General features: G+C 39.6%; 1 protein-coding gene across 2 annotated transcripts in view; it reads right to left on the reverse strand.

Annotated features, from left to right (window-relative positions):
- The window catches only part of ALG1 (ALG1 chitobiosyldiphosphodolichol beta-mannosyltransferase), a 128933-nt gene extending 125992 nt beyond the window's left edge, over positions 1-2941 (reverse strand). Inside the window, exon 1 of one of the 2 annotated variants that reach the window (XM_073633011.1) lies at positions 2626-2941. In XM_073633011.1, the coding sequence (XP_073489112.1) occupies positions 2626-2884 (259 nt within the window). In that variant the 5' untranslated portion in view covers positions 2885-2941. The remainder of the gene's footprint in view (positions 1-2625) is intronic. The other variant, XM_073633012.1, reaches the window with a different exon arrangement.
- Positions 2942-16428: the final 13487 nt, after the last annotated feature.

Below are 16428 nucleotides of genomic sequence, written 5' to 3' on the forward strand. Positions count from 1 at the left end.
CCTAAATGAGGAAAGTTTAACCACTATACCTTTTTCTTACATTTGCTGGTTTCAAGCTAAATTTTTTTTTTTTGCTAGAAAATTACTTAGAACTTCCAAATATATATATATATATATTTTTTTTTTTTTAGAGTAGAGACCCTAGAGAATAAAATGGTGTAATTTATTGAATTAAAAAAAAAAAAAAAAAACTAACCAGTAAATTTTTTTGTATACTGTGAAAGATTTTACGCAGCGAGAATCGTGATCTTTATTCTAAGCAAAAAAATTGTGATTCTCATTTTGGCCAGAATTGTGCAGCTCTAGTAGTGGCGGAGACGATTGGGTCCTTTCCTGCAAGAGATTTATTTATTTTTTATTGCTTTTAAGGGTAAATGTGAGATCTGAGGTCTTTTTGACCCCAGATCCCACATTAAAGAGGTCCTGTCATGCTTTTTTTCTATTACAAGAGATGTTTACATTCCTTGTAATAGGAATAAAAGTGACCCAAGATTTTTAAAAAAAAAAAAGACAATGTAAAAAAGAAAAATATATATATATATATATATATATATATATATATATATATATATATATATATATATATATATATATATATATATATATATATATATATGATTTAAAGCTCCCTGTCCCGCTGAGCTCGTGCACAGAAGCGAACGCATACGTAAGTCGCACCCGCATATGAAAACAGTGTTCAAACCACACATGTGAGGTATCGCCGCGGTCGTTAGAACGAGAGCAATAATTCTAGCAAAAGACCTCCTCTGTAACTCTAAACTGGTAACCTGTAGAAATGTTTAACCACTTCAAGCCCACGGACGTCATATAACGTCCTGGGCTTTGAGCAGGTATATCTGAATGATGCCTGTAGTTACAGACATCATTCAGATATTGCCGGTTTCAGCCGGCGAATCTCTACACCATAGGAACGATCATAGCGGCCGTTCCACCGCTTGATCGTTCCTATGGGAGGCGAGAGGGGACGTCCCCCCCCTCCTGCCGCCCTCCGGTGCTTGCTCCGACTCACCGTTACGATCAGTGAGGCGGAGAGTAGATCCGCCGGCGCCGGATGTAGATCATAGAGATTTCTGGCGGACCAGATGGTCCCTGGAGTCTCTATGATCGTCGGAGGCCGGGCGCGATGTTATGACGTCACTCCCGGCCTCTCCATTCAAAAAAACAGCGCCGCTTCGGCTGGGAAGCGGCGATCGTTTTATTTATTTTATTTCAGGCTTCCCAGCCTAGTGGTGAGATATGGGGTCTTACTGACCCCATATCTCACTATTAAGAGCACCTGACATGTCATATTGCTATTACAAGGGATGTTTACATTCCTTGTAATAGGAATAAAAGTGATCAATTTTTTTTTTTTTTTTTTCAAAAAAGTGTCAAAATAAAAAAAAATAAAATATAATTAACAATTAAAAAAAAAAAAAAAAGTTTTAAAGCGCCGCTGTCCCCGTGTGCTCGCACGCAGAAGCGAACGCATACGTAAGTCCTGCCCACATATGAAAACGGTGTTTAAACCATACATGTGAGGTATCGCCGCGAACGTTGGAGTGAGAGCAATAATTTTGGCCCTAGACCTCCTCTGTAACTCAAAACGTAACCAGTAAAAAAATTTCAAGCGTCGCCTATGGGGATTTTTAAGTACCGAACATTGGCGCCATTCCACGACCGTGTGCAATTTTGAAGCGTGACATGTTAGGTATCTATTTACTCGGCGTAACTTCATCTTTCACAAAATGCAAAAACATTGGGCTAACTTTACTGTTTTGTTTTTTTTTTTTTAACACAAAACTGTTTTTTTCCCCAAAAAAACGCGTTCGAAAAATTCCTGCGCAAATACTGTGTGAGATAAAAAGTTGCAACAACCGCCATTGTATTCTCTAGGGTCTTTGCTAAAAAAAACATATAATGTTTGGGGGTTCTATGTAATTTTCTAGCAAAAAAATGATGATTTTTACATGTAGGAGCAAAGTGTCAGAATTGGCCCGGTATTGAAGCGGTTAAATGTTGCTTATGGAGTTTTTAAAGGGCAAATGTTTGTCCTCATTCCACGAGCGGGCGCAATTTTTTAACTGTGACATGTTGGGTATCAATTTACTCGGCATAACATTATCTTTCATAACATAGGAAAAAAAAAAAAAGGGGGGGGGCTAACTTTACTGTTGTCTTATTTTTTAATTTAAAAAAAAATGTATTTTTTCCAAAAACATTGCGCTTGTACAAAATACGCTGCACAAATACGGTGTGACAAAGTATTGGAATGACATTGCCATTTTATTCGCTAGGTGTCTGAAAAAAAATTATATATGTTTGGGGGTTCTAAGTAATTTTCTAGCAAAATAAATCAATAAATAATATTTTAACTTGTAAACATAGAGTTTGGAAAAAAAAAAAAAAGGAAGCCGAATGCAGCCAACACATGTAACGATTGGGAAGTTGCCGTGTATTCTATTGTAGGTGTAATAGCGCTCAGGAAATGTGACCACATAGTGCAGCCCCCATTCCTCAATAAAACATTGCAGTGTGTCTCATAGGGACTGTTCTACCTATAAGCCCGACAGACATAACCATCCCGCCTACTCCATCCACATCATCACTCCTCTCCCCCCTTACCACGGAAGCCGGCCAGCGTGACGTCGAAGCCATTTCTAGCCAATGACAGCGCGTGATACGTCATCCGAGGACTGCGGCCCACATCGCCCAGAACCAACACACACACCTGCCTGGGTGTTGCAGCCTGACAGAGCGGTGCGAGCACCAAGAGCGTGCAGAACGTCACTGCAAATACACAGAGCGAGCCGAAGACCCAGGCCAACAACACTCCGGCTGTGCCCGTTATAACCGCCACAACTAGGACACGGGTAGTCGCCATATTGCTGCGCACATCGCTGCTAAGATACCGGAAGAATATGTATAGATGAGGGACCTGCACGGGGCCCGCCCTCAACGCTGATTGGCCGCCATGTACACAGTGTCAGGTTGTCATGGTTCCCAGTACACAGGATGGTGGGTGGGAGGAGAGAGGGGAGCCTTCGTTAGAGCTGGGCTTGTGGAAGGCAGTGTTGCCAACCTAACAGATTGAAATTTACTGACACGACACCCAAAACTTACTGGCATTTCCAAAAGTTACAAAATTAGTTTTAAGTACAAATTTCACTATTTAGCCTGCAAGCAACTACAATATGTAATTGGCAATGTGATTTAAGGTAGATAATAGGGCAAAAAACATATTTCTTATTTTATTTTTGATATTGTAAGTAGCTCAGGGACAGGACTCAGGAGGGCAAGAAATTAGAATGAAATTGACTCTCACAGTGATACTGACAGCAGTGTGCAGCAGTACAGATCACCGACACGACACGTCCCCTCCTAAGTCACAGTGACAGTCTCTCTCCAAGCCTGGCGGTCCCTCCAGTCCAAACAGCATTGATGGTCCAGCTCCCGGCCTGCCTTGCTCCCATCCCACAGACCCGCACACAAGGCTCTGGCCGCCTCCACCAGAGCCGCCCGTACACACTGTAGCAGGCACTCACATGGTCTCGGCTGGCTCCGGGCCAGGCTTCAGGCATATTTTTTACTGGCAGGAGAAAATTCCCTGTTTTTTACTGGCTGCCAGTAAAAATACTGAGGTTGGCAACCCTGGTGGAAGGGGAAGGTGGATGTGCTTGACATAGAGACCTTCTAATGGACGTTTAGGCTACATTCATATCTATGCATGACAGGACCTCATTAATGTGAGATCTGGGGTCAAAAAACCTCAGATCTCACATTTACACTTAAAAGCAATAAAAAAGAAAAAAAGTGAAAAAAAAGTGTTTTTTTTTTTTTTTTCAATAAAATGGATGGATGCAGTTTTGCGTTTTTAATTCACTTTGTGTTTTTTGGAAAGTGTAAAGTGTTGATATTTGTTGGAGGAGGTGTCTGTTGCCACACAGGAAGACATACCAAAAACTCAAGCACATGCATTTTTCATATGATTCCATGTAAGACTATGGAGCCAAAAACACACCACACTGCTTGTAAAAAGGCCCCTTCACCTTTACAAAATATAAGATGCATAGATGTGAACCTAGCCTTATATCTCATGTACACATGGGGGGGGGGGGGGGGGTTATTTACTAAAGGCAAATCCACCTTGCGCACTACAAGTGCACTTGGAAGTGCAGTCACTGTAGATCTGAGGGGGACATGCAAGGAAAATGAAAAATATCACTTTAGCTTGAACATGATTGGATGATAAAAATCAGCAGAGCTTCCCCTCATTTCAGATCTGCCCCTCAGATCTACAGCAACTGCGCTTACAGTGCAGAGTGGACTTGCCTTTAGTAAATAACCCCCACGGTGTCTGTTTAATCACCCTTGAACACTAGGGGGCTGATTTACTAAAGGCAAATCCACTGTGCACTACAAGTGCACTTGGAAGTGCAGTCCCTGTAGATCTGAGTGGAAGCTCTGCTGATTTTATCATCCAATCATGTAAAAGCAAAAATGCTGTTTTTTATTTTCCTTGCATGCCCTCGGATCTACAGCGACTGCACTTCCAAGTGCACTCGTAGTGCAAAGTGGATTTGCCTTTAGTAAATAAACCCCTAGAACTCAGGAAAATGCTGCTTATCCCCTTCCTGACCGCACTATAGCCAAATGACAGCTAAAGCATGGTTGTCCAGTTTTGGGAGGGCGTCATATGATGCCCTTCCGTGATCGAGCCAGCTGCAGCACGTGCTTTGTGATCACTGTGTCCTTAGGACACAGCTGATCACAGATTGGGGGTAAAGGGCCAATCACAATGGCCCTTTACCATGTGATCAGCTACATTTTTTTCTTTTTCTTTTTCAATTTTACACTCTTTAATTTTTTTGATTACTTCTATTGCTATCACAACAGATGAACAACATGATAGCATGGACCATGACAGGTCTTTTAGACCCCATATCTCTCCTTTGCCCTCCAAAGCATCTGATCGAACAAAGATCGGTTTGATCAGATGCTTGTTCAAGCCAGTAACAGCTTGTTTACATGAGACCGGAAGTGAGGAAATCCTCATCGCTTCTGGTTTCTGACATCACACAGTGGGAGCAACATCAGTTCCTCTCACTGTAGCCCACAAACCGGATGCCGATGGATGGTCCTTATCTGGCTCCCAGATCGCTGGTAAAAGCAGTGGCGGAGGAGATGCATCTAGCGTTTAGGTGGGTTTAAGGTTCTTTCTGCGCTTCAGTTCCTCTCCTGAATGTGCCTTTTGTGGGTTTTGTTTTTTTTTTCCTTGTCAAAAGAAGTTTATTGAGTATACAATGTTATAAAGATACATAAAGTAAGTTTACAAGGATCTATAAAGTAAGCTCATTGTTTTACAGTAGGGTTTATATAGGTAAATATCATGAAATTTCAAATATTAAACATTGGGTTCACGTAAACCTAAATTAAAGATATATATCATTTCCTTAGTTACTTTTGTAGGTATTTAAATGATTTATACCTACTATACATATTGTTTACAAGTAGAGTGTATATAGGTCAAATAAATTCTGATAATGAGCTTTAATCGTAAGGTGGAGAAAAGGAAAGAGAAAGAAGAAAAAGGGTTGAAAGGTAGAGGTATGGTCCACAAGGTTGTCCCGCTCGTCAGTTTATTATTCTTTTTAGTTCTCTTTGAAGCCTTAGAATGGGTGTCTCTGTAAGTCATTTAATCTGTTACCATGGCAACAGGACAGAGTCATTGAAGTTTGACAGGAACTGTTGTTTTATCCAAGGATGCCAAAGTTTTTCAAATTTTGGAATTTGATTTTGATCGATGGCTACCATCTTAGCATGGCACATTGTATTATTCATTCTGTGAATTGTTTCTGCTAGTACCAATGTAGGAGATTTCCATGCCTTGGCCACTGTTTGTTTTGCAGCCGTTATTAGTTGGATCATAAGTTTGAATTGAGAGAGTGTTAACAATTCCGGTTTTAGATTAAGTAAAGTTAAATATGGATCTGGTTGTATTATTTTTTTAAATATTTTAGATGCAATCACGAAGACTTCCTTCCAGAAGGTTTGGATTACGGGGCACGTCCACCATATGTGTAAATATGTGCCTATTTCTGGGCATCCTCGAAAACAAAGAGTTGAGGTATTAGGTGAATATTTTGCCACTCTAGCGGGTACAAGGTACCAGCGAGTTAGGACTTTATAATTTGTTTCCAGTGCTAAGATGTTGGGTGAAGATGACTTAGATGTGAGCCATATGTTAGACCAGTCCGTGTCTTCTAAAGTTCGTCCCAGGTCCTCCTCCCACCTCTGAACGTAAGAGGGTCTATTAAGATTTGCTACTCCATATAATTGATTATAAAGTGATGAAATTGTACCTTTAGCAAATGGATCTTTTGTACAGATTGATTCAAAAATGGATAATTGGGATAATGGTGTATCCCCCTTTAGGAATGGTGTATAGAAATTTTTGATTTGGAGATATCTAAATATCTCAGAGTTTGGTAGATCATATTTTTCTCTAAGCAATGGGAATGAAAGGAATGATTTAGATGCTATGAAGTCATTTAGTGTCTGAATGCCTGATGTTGTCCAAGCTTTAAAAGAATTTGGGTAGATCCATGCCGGATAAAAGGCCGGATTTCTGATAAAAGAAAGGAGAGGATTGTGTGGAGATTGTAACTGATATTTGGTTTTTAGTTTATCCCAGAGAGATAAGAAGTGTTTAGTTATGGGATTATGAATTTTAAAGCGGTCTTTAGGATCAAGCCATAATAAATTTGATATTAATAGAGGGTCATTTTCTGAAGCCTCTATAAATACCCATAATGGGATTTCCTGTTTTGCATGGTATTTGGACAGACTGGCCAAATGTGCTGCTCTGTAGTAGTTAGTAAAATTAGGGTATCCCAGGCCTCCTTTATTTTTGGGAAGATGTAGTGTGTGTATAGGTATACGTGGTTTAGTAGAGCCCCATATAAACGAAGTTGCTCTTTTTTGTACTATTCTCAAAAAATAGGAAGGAATTGGAATAGGGAGGACTCTGAATAGATAAAGCAATTTGGGTAGAATAGTCATTTTGATTGCATTAATCTTCCCTATCCAGGATAAAGGAAGTTGCGACCATTGTTTTATTAGATTTGTGATCTGTCTTAATACAGGAGGATAATTGGTTGAGAATAAGTCAGAATGAGATGCTGTTAAATGAATTCCAAGATATGGGATTGATTTTTCTGCCCATGTGAATGGGAGTGCAGCCCTAGCCGGGATCAATTCCATGTTTGTGAGTGAAATATTAAGCACTAGGCATTTCTTAGGATTAATCATAAGGCCGGATAGGGCTGCAAATCCATCAAGAGCTGGTATTAAGTTAGGACCAGAGACCTGTGGTGATGATAGAAAAAGTAATATATCGTCTGCAAATATACATAATTTGTGTGTAATATCTCCTACTTCAATGCCAGTTATAGTTTGGTTTGTTCTGATGTATTGGGCCATGGGTTCGAGTATAAGGGCAAATAATAAGGGAGATAATGGGCATCCCTGTCGGGTACCTCTTTCGATATTAAAGGCTTCAGATTTGTATCCAGCATATTTTATATAGGCTTTGGGTTTATTATATAATGCTTTGATCCATGTTAAAAAGTGGGGTCCAAAACCCCATTTTTGTAATGAATATTGCATATATTGCCAGGATACTGTGTCAAATGCCCTCTTAATATCGAGAGATAGAAAACATAAAGGGATTTTCTGTTTTTTAGCAATATGTGCCAATAACACTGCCCTGCGTATATTATCGCCTGCCTGTCTATTTGGCATGAAGCCTACTTGATCTCTATGTATTAATTTTCCTATAATGCTATTGAGGCGTTTTGCTATTATTTTTGCTAATAATTTAATATCGAGGTTTAACAGAGAGATAGGCCGATAATTCACACAGGAAGTATCATCAGAAAGGGGTTTTGGGATCATACAAACAATTGCCATTAGTGTTTCTTGCCGAAAAGAATGTCCATCTAGAAGTTTGTTAAAAGTTTCAGTGAGAATGGGAGAGAGTATTTCTGAGAATGTTTTATAGTATAAAGCCGAGTAGCCGTCTGGGCCTGGTCTTTTGTTAAGTTTTAGGTCTTTTATGGCGTTAGCAACTTCATCTATAGTTATAGGCTCATCCAAACTGCTTTTTTGATTCTGAGATAACTCAGGTAAGGTTATTTTTGAGAAGAAGGATTCAGCTTCTGTAGGATTAAATTCATTGTTTGTCTTGTATAAAGTTGCGAGATGTGAGTGAAATTTATGGACTATTTTAACTGGATTACAAGTGTAAAAATTTTTTGATAATTTCAAACGTATTGGTTTGAAAGATTTGTTAGTTGAATTTAATGCCCGAGCCAAATATGTACCTGGTTTGTTTGTATTCATGTAGAAATTGTGTTTGGAGCGTTTGAGTGATTTATCAACTGACTCAGTGAGAAATAGATCGTATTCCAATCTAGATTTTTCCAGATGAGATTTTGTACTCTGAGATGGATTATCTTGAAATGATATGTAGGCTGCATTAAAATTGAGTTCTAGTTTTTTTGCTAGATTTTTGCGTTCCCGTTTAAATAGTGCCATTTGTCTTTGTATTGTACCACGCAAGACAGGCTTATGAGCTTCCCACAGTGTTATTGGGGAGATGTCTGTTGTATTATTAATTGATATGTATTCCTTTAAAGCTTGTTCAATGGCCATCTGATGTAGTGGGTGTTTGAGCATTATGTCCGGTAAGTACCACGTTGGGTCATGCGCTTTTGGTATGGCTGAGGCTATAGTAGTGTATACTGCATTATGGTCAGACCACGGAATCGGAATTATATCTGATGCAATAATTTCTGGTATCATTCCTATTGTTAGAAAAATATGATCTATTCTGGTGAAGGTTTGATGAGGGTGCGAGAAATAAGTGAATTTCTTTTTCATTGGGTTACTTTCTCTCCATGAATCTACCAGATTGTATTTGGAAAGAAGTTGAGAAAAAGGTAATCTAGAGGTTATTTTGGATGGTGTAAAAGGTGATTTATCTAGAAATGGGAGGAGGACCTGGTTTGAATCCCCACACATTATCACTGTTCCTATTTTGTGTGTATTAATCACTTGTAATATATGTGAGAGGAATGGTGTAGGTTGTTTGTTAGGAGCGTAGTAGGAAATCACCGTGATTGCTGTATCCATTATATAACCCATGAGTATCAGGTATCTACCTTCTGGGTCTTTAATTTCTGATGATAAGGTGAATGGTGTGGATCGGTGAAATGCAATTAGAGTTCCCCTTTGCTTGGTACAGGCAGAAGCCGTGTAAATTTGTTGATAAAAAGGAGAAATATATTTTGGAGTAGAATCTTTGGTGAAGTGTGTTTCTTGGAGGCATACTATGTGAGCCTTCTTGTTATGGAAAGTACGGAAGGCTTTGGTCCTTTTTTGAGGGACATTTATTCCCTGAACATTCAGGGAAAGTATATTCAGTGGTGCCATGGCAATAGATCAAATAGTTTTGACTTACTTTTTGTTATGCAGAGCTGACTGCGCAGATCAACCTGTGTGGACTGAAGAGATGAATAGATAGAAAAGAAACCAGTGAATTCTGGAGTAAAGAGTAAACAAAAAACATATGAGATTAGATGATACATTGTATAAATTATTTTTTGCAAGTAATCACAATTTACCCGTGAAAGAGAATAAATATCTCTCTCAGGGGAATAAGTGCCTTCGTCACACTCCCACATAATATGGTTGGGAGAATGAGGAGGGCTAATGGGGGTACACGGATCTTCCGCTTACAGGAGAGAAGTGCTATGTCAAAAGACATCAAAATGATGTTTCATTAATTGGAGTGCAGAATATAGTTTTTGTTGAAATTATTTATTCCAGGGTGGTTGTATATGGTTAGTCTTGCCCTAGGCTAAATAATTCAGTTAGAAAGGTACTGTTAATAACTTTGGTATTGATGAAGATAGTTTGAATTATTTTGGGATTTTAATCCTTTTAGAGTAAACAATTACATATTTTATTCATACGTAACTGTTTAGATATGTTAACTCATAAAATTGAGGTTGTATTGCTTCAGATTAGAATAAACAAAAACATAATTCTAGGAACTAGTTAGGTAATAATATATTTGTTTTAAGAAAAGAAAGAAAAAGCTTCCATTACTTCTGGATTATTGAACATATTTGTCCTAAAAAGTAATAAATCTATTGTTATTACCTGATAATATATAACTGAACAAGAATTTCCTTATTTCACTTATATATTCTAAGGCTATATGAATCAGAAGTAATAAGAAATATAACTGGAATGTAACATGATCCCACACAGTGTGTGACTATCAGAATGCAGTTACATTCAGTTATAAATATAGGTTTTTTATAGAGAACCATCTCTTAGTATAATAAATGAAGAGATATCAGGAATTAGGATGTCAGTCCATTGAATCTTCTTGGTCCATGGATGATGTGGCATAACGGCCTCTTTTGTGAGAATGATGATTCCCATTTTGTTCTGAAATTTTCTGGGTGCTGCCTGAAGGTGAAGATGACGCCATTCTTCTGCGTGTGGGAGTGTTGCTGCTTGTGGGTTCTGTCAGATTTAGTTTTAAAAGGGTTTGTTGTAGTTCATCTGCTGATTTTCTTCTGTAAATTGTACCTTGGTAGTTAAATCTGACTGAAAAGGGGAAGCCCCATTGATACATAATGTTGTGGCGTTGCAGTTCCATTAGTTGGGGTTTCATGGATCGTCTTTTAGTAATAGTAAGTTGGGATAGGTCAGCAAAAATTTGATAATTGTGTCCTTGAAAATTAAGTTCCTTTTTTTCTCTTGCAGCAATTAGTATTTGTTCTTTCGTTCTGTAATAATGAAATTTTGTGATTATATCACGTGGGGGTCCATCTTTCTTTTTTGGCTGTGAGGGCTCTGTGTACTCTGTCCAGTTCTAAACGTTCAATAGGGATATCTGGCTTTAGTTCTTGTAATAGAGCAGTAATAGTAGATTGCAGGTCTGTCACAGTTTCAGGTATTCCTCTTATGCGCAAGTTTGAACGTCTGGCTCTATTTTCGTAATCTTCGAGCTTAGTTTGAAGTATTAAATTCTCTTTTTATAATTGTTCCAATTCTGTTATATTTTCTTGGGTTGTAATTTCAATTTCATCCATTTTTATTTCTAAGGCTGCGGTGCGGTTTCCCAGCTCTCTTATTTCTTTGGTTAGGCTTTTTGTTATTTGGTCTGAGCTTTGTTTTAAAGCCTTATGAAGCATCTTTTCAAATTGTAATAATATTACTGGGGATACTGAGGAGGCTTGTGGAGAAGTTTGTGAGAGGATTTGTTCTGTATCTGACTCAAATGGAGAGTCTTGCTGTGACATTTTCTGTCTGTGAGAGCGCCCTGATGCTGTATCTTGTGAGGTGACTGGAGCTGCTTCAGCTGCAGTGAGTGCCTGTGAGCTCTTTGTGAGGTGATTTTTATTTCTGCCACGGTTTCCTCCCAGTACCATATTTCCTGCCCAAACTTTCACAGTTTGTTCCCTGGGGCAAAAAGGTTCAAATGGATACCTTTTGAGCCTGCAGGCTCCGCTTTGTCCTTCTCTTCTCTCCTCAGCGGTGTGGAGCTCTAACAATGCATGTCTGCTCCGCTAGGCTCCGCCTCCTGCCCCCTGTTTTTTTTTTTAACCTGTAAACGCTCCTTGTGCATGGACACATAGGCTTATGAAGAGGGGCTTTTACAGGCTGAAAAAAAATTCTCAATGCCTGTAAAACAGCGTTTTTTTTTTAAGTTCTCTTTCCTTGAATCCTTATTATTTGGTGATAAATAAACAAGATAGTTCAGTGATTATAACAGCCCACAATAATGGTGACATTACTTAACCAGTTCCTGACCGTGCTATAGCCAAAAGACAGCTAGAGTGCGGTCGTTCAGTTCTGGGAGGGCGTCCATGGTTTCCCTCCCATAACCAAGTGCGCATCCAGCACACTCTGTGATCGCTGTGTCCTTAGGACACATTTCCAAACTTGTCCTTTGTTTTTTTTCGGCTCAAAAACGTCCCAACGATTATCAATTTTGCGCCCATTAACTGGCAGAAAAACGAATGAACTTTCTAAATGACCGAATTTCGGCTGTTTTCTTGGATAGTGTATGGCCAGCATTAGTGTGAGGAGAGGGGAGCAGGTAGCCAGCAATTCTCAAAGGGGACATTTACACTGATATTAGGGCACCGATCATTAGTGCAGCTTCATCAGTGCACATCTGAGAAGGAGAAAAATTTGTTTCTGTTATAAAATATAACTATTAAGTAAGAAAAACATTTATTTTTCTCAATTTTTGGGCTTTTTTTGTTTGTTTAGCAAAAAATAAAAAAAAAACAAACAAGCCAAAAATAAACATCACCAACAGAAATCTCTATCTGTTGCAAAAAGATGATAAAAATGTCATATTGGTACAATGTTGCAAGACCGCGCAATTGTGTGACAGCGCTGAAAGCTGAAAATTGGCTTGGGCAGGAAGGTGGTGAAAGTGCCCAGTATTGAAGTGGTTAAATGGAAAAATACTGCTGCCCTTACACTGCAAGGATTAAAGTAGAACTAAAGGCTTTTTTTTTTTTTTTTTAAATAACCCCCCTCCGTCAGTTTTTTTGTCATCCGTGTTCCATTTGGGGGGAATTTTTCTTTACTTTCTGTTCCAAAACAGGAAGTGAGAGCAAACTCCTAAACAGAGAGAATCCCTAGTTGACAGCAGTAGGGATGAGCCAAACGTTTGATCTGAACAATAGCTATCTGAAAAGATCTGAACTTTAAAGCCCCATATACACTATCAGATTTCCTGCTGATTTTTTACCAAAACCATATAATATGAGGTCAAACCTCAGGAGTTTCAATTTGTATGCAATCAGGCAGGCCCCTGCACTACATAGTTTTGGTAAATCTGAAGACAAAAATCAGCAGAAAATCTGATAGTGTGTATGGGGCTTTAGGATGTTCAGTGGGAATTCCTCCACCCAAATTTCCCACAATGCATTGCTTGAGCCATCATTGGCCAAGGTCATGCAGCCCACACACTATAAAGGGCTGCTGTCCTAGCAGCCTTTTGCCAGTGTGTTGGCGGATTTAATGTGAGTGAGGGACTGCTTTAATTAATTGAAAGATGAAGTTCAGGTATTGATGTCACTACTCTGCCTCACAACATTGTTCAATCAGAAAATGAACGGCATCCATGCCAAACAGCTGACCTCAAACAGCTTGCCACAGGACTCGGAAGTGGAGATCGCTGGAATACGATTTCCAGCTTCCAGGGGCATTGGCCAGGTATAGTCCAAGCTGGACCAATGTGACCATGTATAAAATATCCATACCTAGAAAGTCATCTTCAAAGGAAAGACGGGTGTGCTTTCTGTATCATGCTATAAACAGTTCAGTACTATATATTGTACTACACATTATTGATATATTTGCAGTTTGTGTGGCTAGGGAGAGTGCAGTGTTAGCTGACCTGCATTCACTGCAGTTGAAACAAAAGGTCACTGCCCCCACCTATAACTGGCCTTTGCAGCAAGGAGCACATGGAAGGGCTGGTCAGTAAGTTGAGCTGGGAATTTTCTTTGGTTTTGTTTGACATTCACTGCAGTTTAACTCCTTTAACTACTTCCTGCCCATCCACAGTAGTTTTACTGCGGGCAGGCGGCAGCTCATTTCCAGGCGACGTACCTGTACATCACAGTCTTTCTTCTGGATTCGGAGCATGCAATAATTTTGGCTGAAGTCAATTGATTCAATGACTGTGTCCAATCACAGAGTTCTGTGTTATTGTGGACAGCGATCTGGCTGTTTCTTCTCCCTACAAAGCAGGGAGAAAAAACAGCCAGGTAGTAAAGTAAAAGCAGCACACATTACATGATTGTTAGGCACACAGTTAAGCCCTTGATGTTACCCCTTCCTAGCCAGTGTCAGTTCAGTGTACAGTATTATCACTGATCACTGTATTAGTGTCACTAGGGATGTCAGTGACCCTCCCAGATGGTGTCTTTTAGAGACAGATTTCCCACCACCCTATTAAAGTCGCACTAGAAGTCGCTGATCACTGCCATTACAGTATAGTGTCTATAGCTGAAAATATTCCAGTATATACAGTATACCATTGTTTGTAAACACTTCACACAAACTAATATACTTTTATTGGGATTTTTTTTTTAATCAAAGACATGTAGCAGAATACGTTTTGGTCTGAATGGAGAAATTAGATTTCTTTTGGTTGGATATGTTTTATAACAAAGTAAAAAACGTATATATTTTTTTTCAAAATTCTTGGTATTTTTTTAGTTTAGATCGCAAAAAAAAAAAAAAACCCAGTGGTGCTCAAATACCACCAAAAGAAATCTCTTTGTGTGAAAAAAATTGATACAAATTTAGTTTGAGTACAGTGTTGCATAACCGCGTAATTACCGGTTAAAAGTAGCACAGTGCTAAAAAGCAAAAAATGGCCTGGTAATGAAGGGTGTAAAATCTTCCAGAACTCAAGTGGTTAAAAATGAAGTAAACCCTGGTCGTTTTTTTCTTCCCTGCAAAGTAAAGGCATAATGTGCTAGTATGAATTGCATACTAGCACATTATGTGTCACCTATCTGCAATGGAAGCCCACGTCGCCCCCACTGCAGGCCGCATCCATGTTCGCCTGTCTTCCTTCCGGGGCTGCAGACTCCAACTCTGTGACTGGCCGGAGCCACGTGACATCACTTCCATGCATGTGTGCAGGAGCCACCAGTCACGGCACACTTACCTCAAGAAACGGTATGGGCAGCTGCTCCTTCAGAGTGCATGCGCCAATGGCATTATCGGCGCAGTAAACCCTAAATATCTCCTGAACGGTGCATGTCTAGGAGATATTTACAGTACCTATAGGTAATCCTTATTGTAGGCTTACCTATAGCTACAACTTTCCCATGGAGGTTTACAACCCCTTTAAGGCAGATGCATCTCTTATACCTGCATACCTCTGATAAAGCCTCATCTTTTTTTTTTTCTTATAATTCTCAAATAAGGTTGCAATGTATTTGACTCTGGTTACTGGAGAATGCTTGGAGAGATCATTGCCGTATACAGTACCTGCACTACAGCAGAAGCCTGGCCTTTTTGGTGTGTCTGGAGCTATATGTATTAAGTTTTGCTTCACATATTTGTGTTTATGAGAAGTAATACTACATTTTGTGCTATTAGTTGATGTAAGTAAGCTACCAAGTGACCTGATATCAAGCACAGATGTAAAGTTGTACCAACTGAAATTCTGCTTGGATTTTACGTAGTATCTGTAAATCAGTAATTATAGTAAAACTCAATGTCAAATATAATTGCTGATAAAGATTTTTTTTTAAAAATGTGGATAAATGCAAACTTTCATCATGGAAAACTACCGTATTTATCAGCGTATAACACGGACCTTCATTTTAAGGAGGGAAGTTTCAGGAAAAAAAAAACATATTTTTTAAATAAACAACTTTGAAGCAAAATAAGGGTCAGTGCCCGTGAATGCAGCCTAATTAGTGCCCATCTGCAGCCTCCCCATCTCCCATCAATGCAGCCTGATCAATGCCCATCTGCAGCCTCAATGCAGCCTGTTTAGTGCCCATCTGCAGCCTCCCCATCTCCATCTCCCATCAATGCAGCCTGATTAGTGCCCATCTGCAGCCTTCCCATCTCCCATCAAGCAGCCTGATCAATGCCCATCTGCAGCCTGATCTATGCCCATCTGCAGCCTGATCTATGCCCATCTGCAGCCTGATCTATGCCCATCTGCAGCCTGATTAATGCCCATCTGCAGCCTCAATGCAGCCTGATAAATGCAGTTTTTCAGCCTTAATGCCAATATCTGCAGCCTTCACCATCTCTCATTAATGCAGTCTGAACCATGCAGGAAATCACCAAGCCGTCATCTCCTGTTTACTCGGCTCTCACTTGGCAGTCACACACGCAGTCCCGCCTCTGCCATCAGCATTGGACCAACTCCTGTGATAGACAGAACATTGGTCCAATGCCGGTGGCGGGACTGTGTGTGTGTGACGTGAGAGCCGAGTGAGGGAGTACGCAGGAGATGACGGCTCAGTGAATTCCGGCGGCGCTCGTCCCCCTCCTTCCCCTCCGAGGTACACTATCGGCGTATAACACGCACCCGTGATTTGCCCCCTGTTTTCAGGGGGAAAAACTGTGTGTTATACGCCGATAAATACGGTATATACATTTCTAGATCAGAACAATATGAATACTTATTAGATTGTAAGCTCTTCTGAGCAGGGCCCTCTTAATCCTCTTGTATTTTATTGTATGGTAACTGTATTGTCTCCCTTTTATATTGTAAAGCGCTGTGTAAACTGTTGGCGCTATATAAATCTTGTATAATAATAACACTTAGGTACAATAATATAGTTTATT

The sequence above is a fragment of the Aquarana catesbeiana genome, linkage group LG06 (assembly GCF_042186555.1).
Source record: "Aquarana catesbeiana isolate 2022-GZ linkage group LG06, ASM4218655v1, whole genome shotgun sequence".
Taxonomy (NCBI): Eukaryota; Metazoa; Chordata; class Amphibia; order Anura; family Ranidae; genus Aquarana; species Aquarana catesbeiana.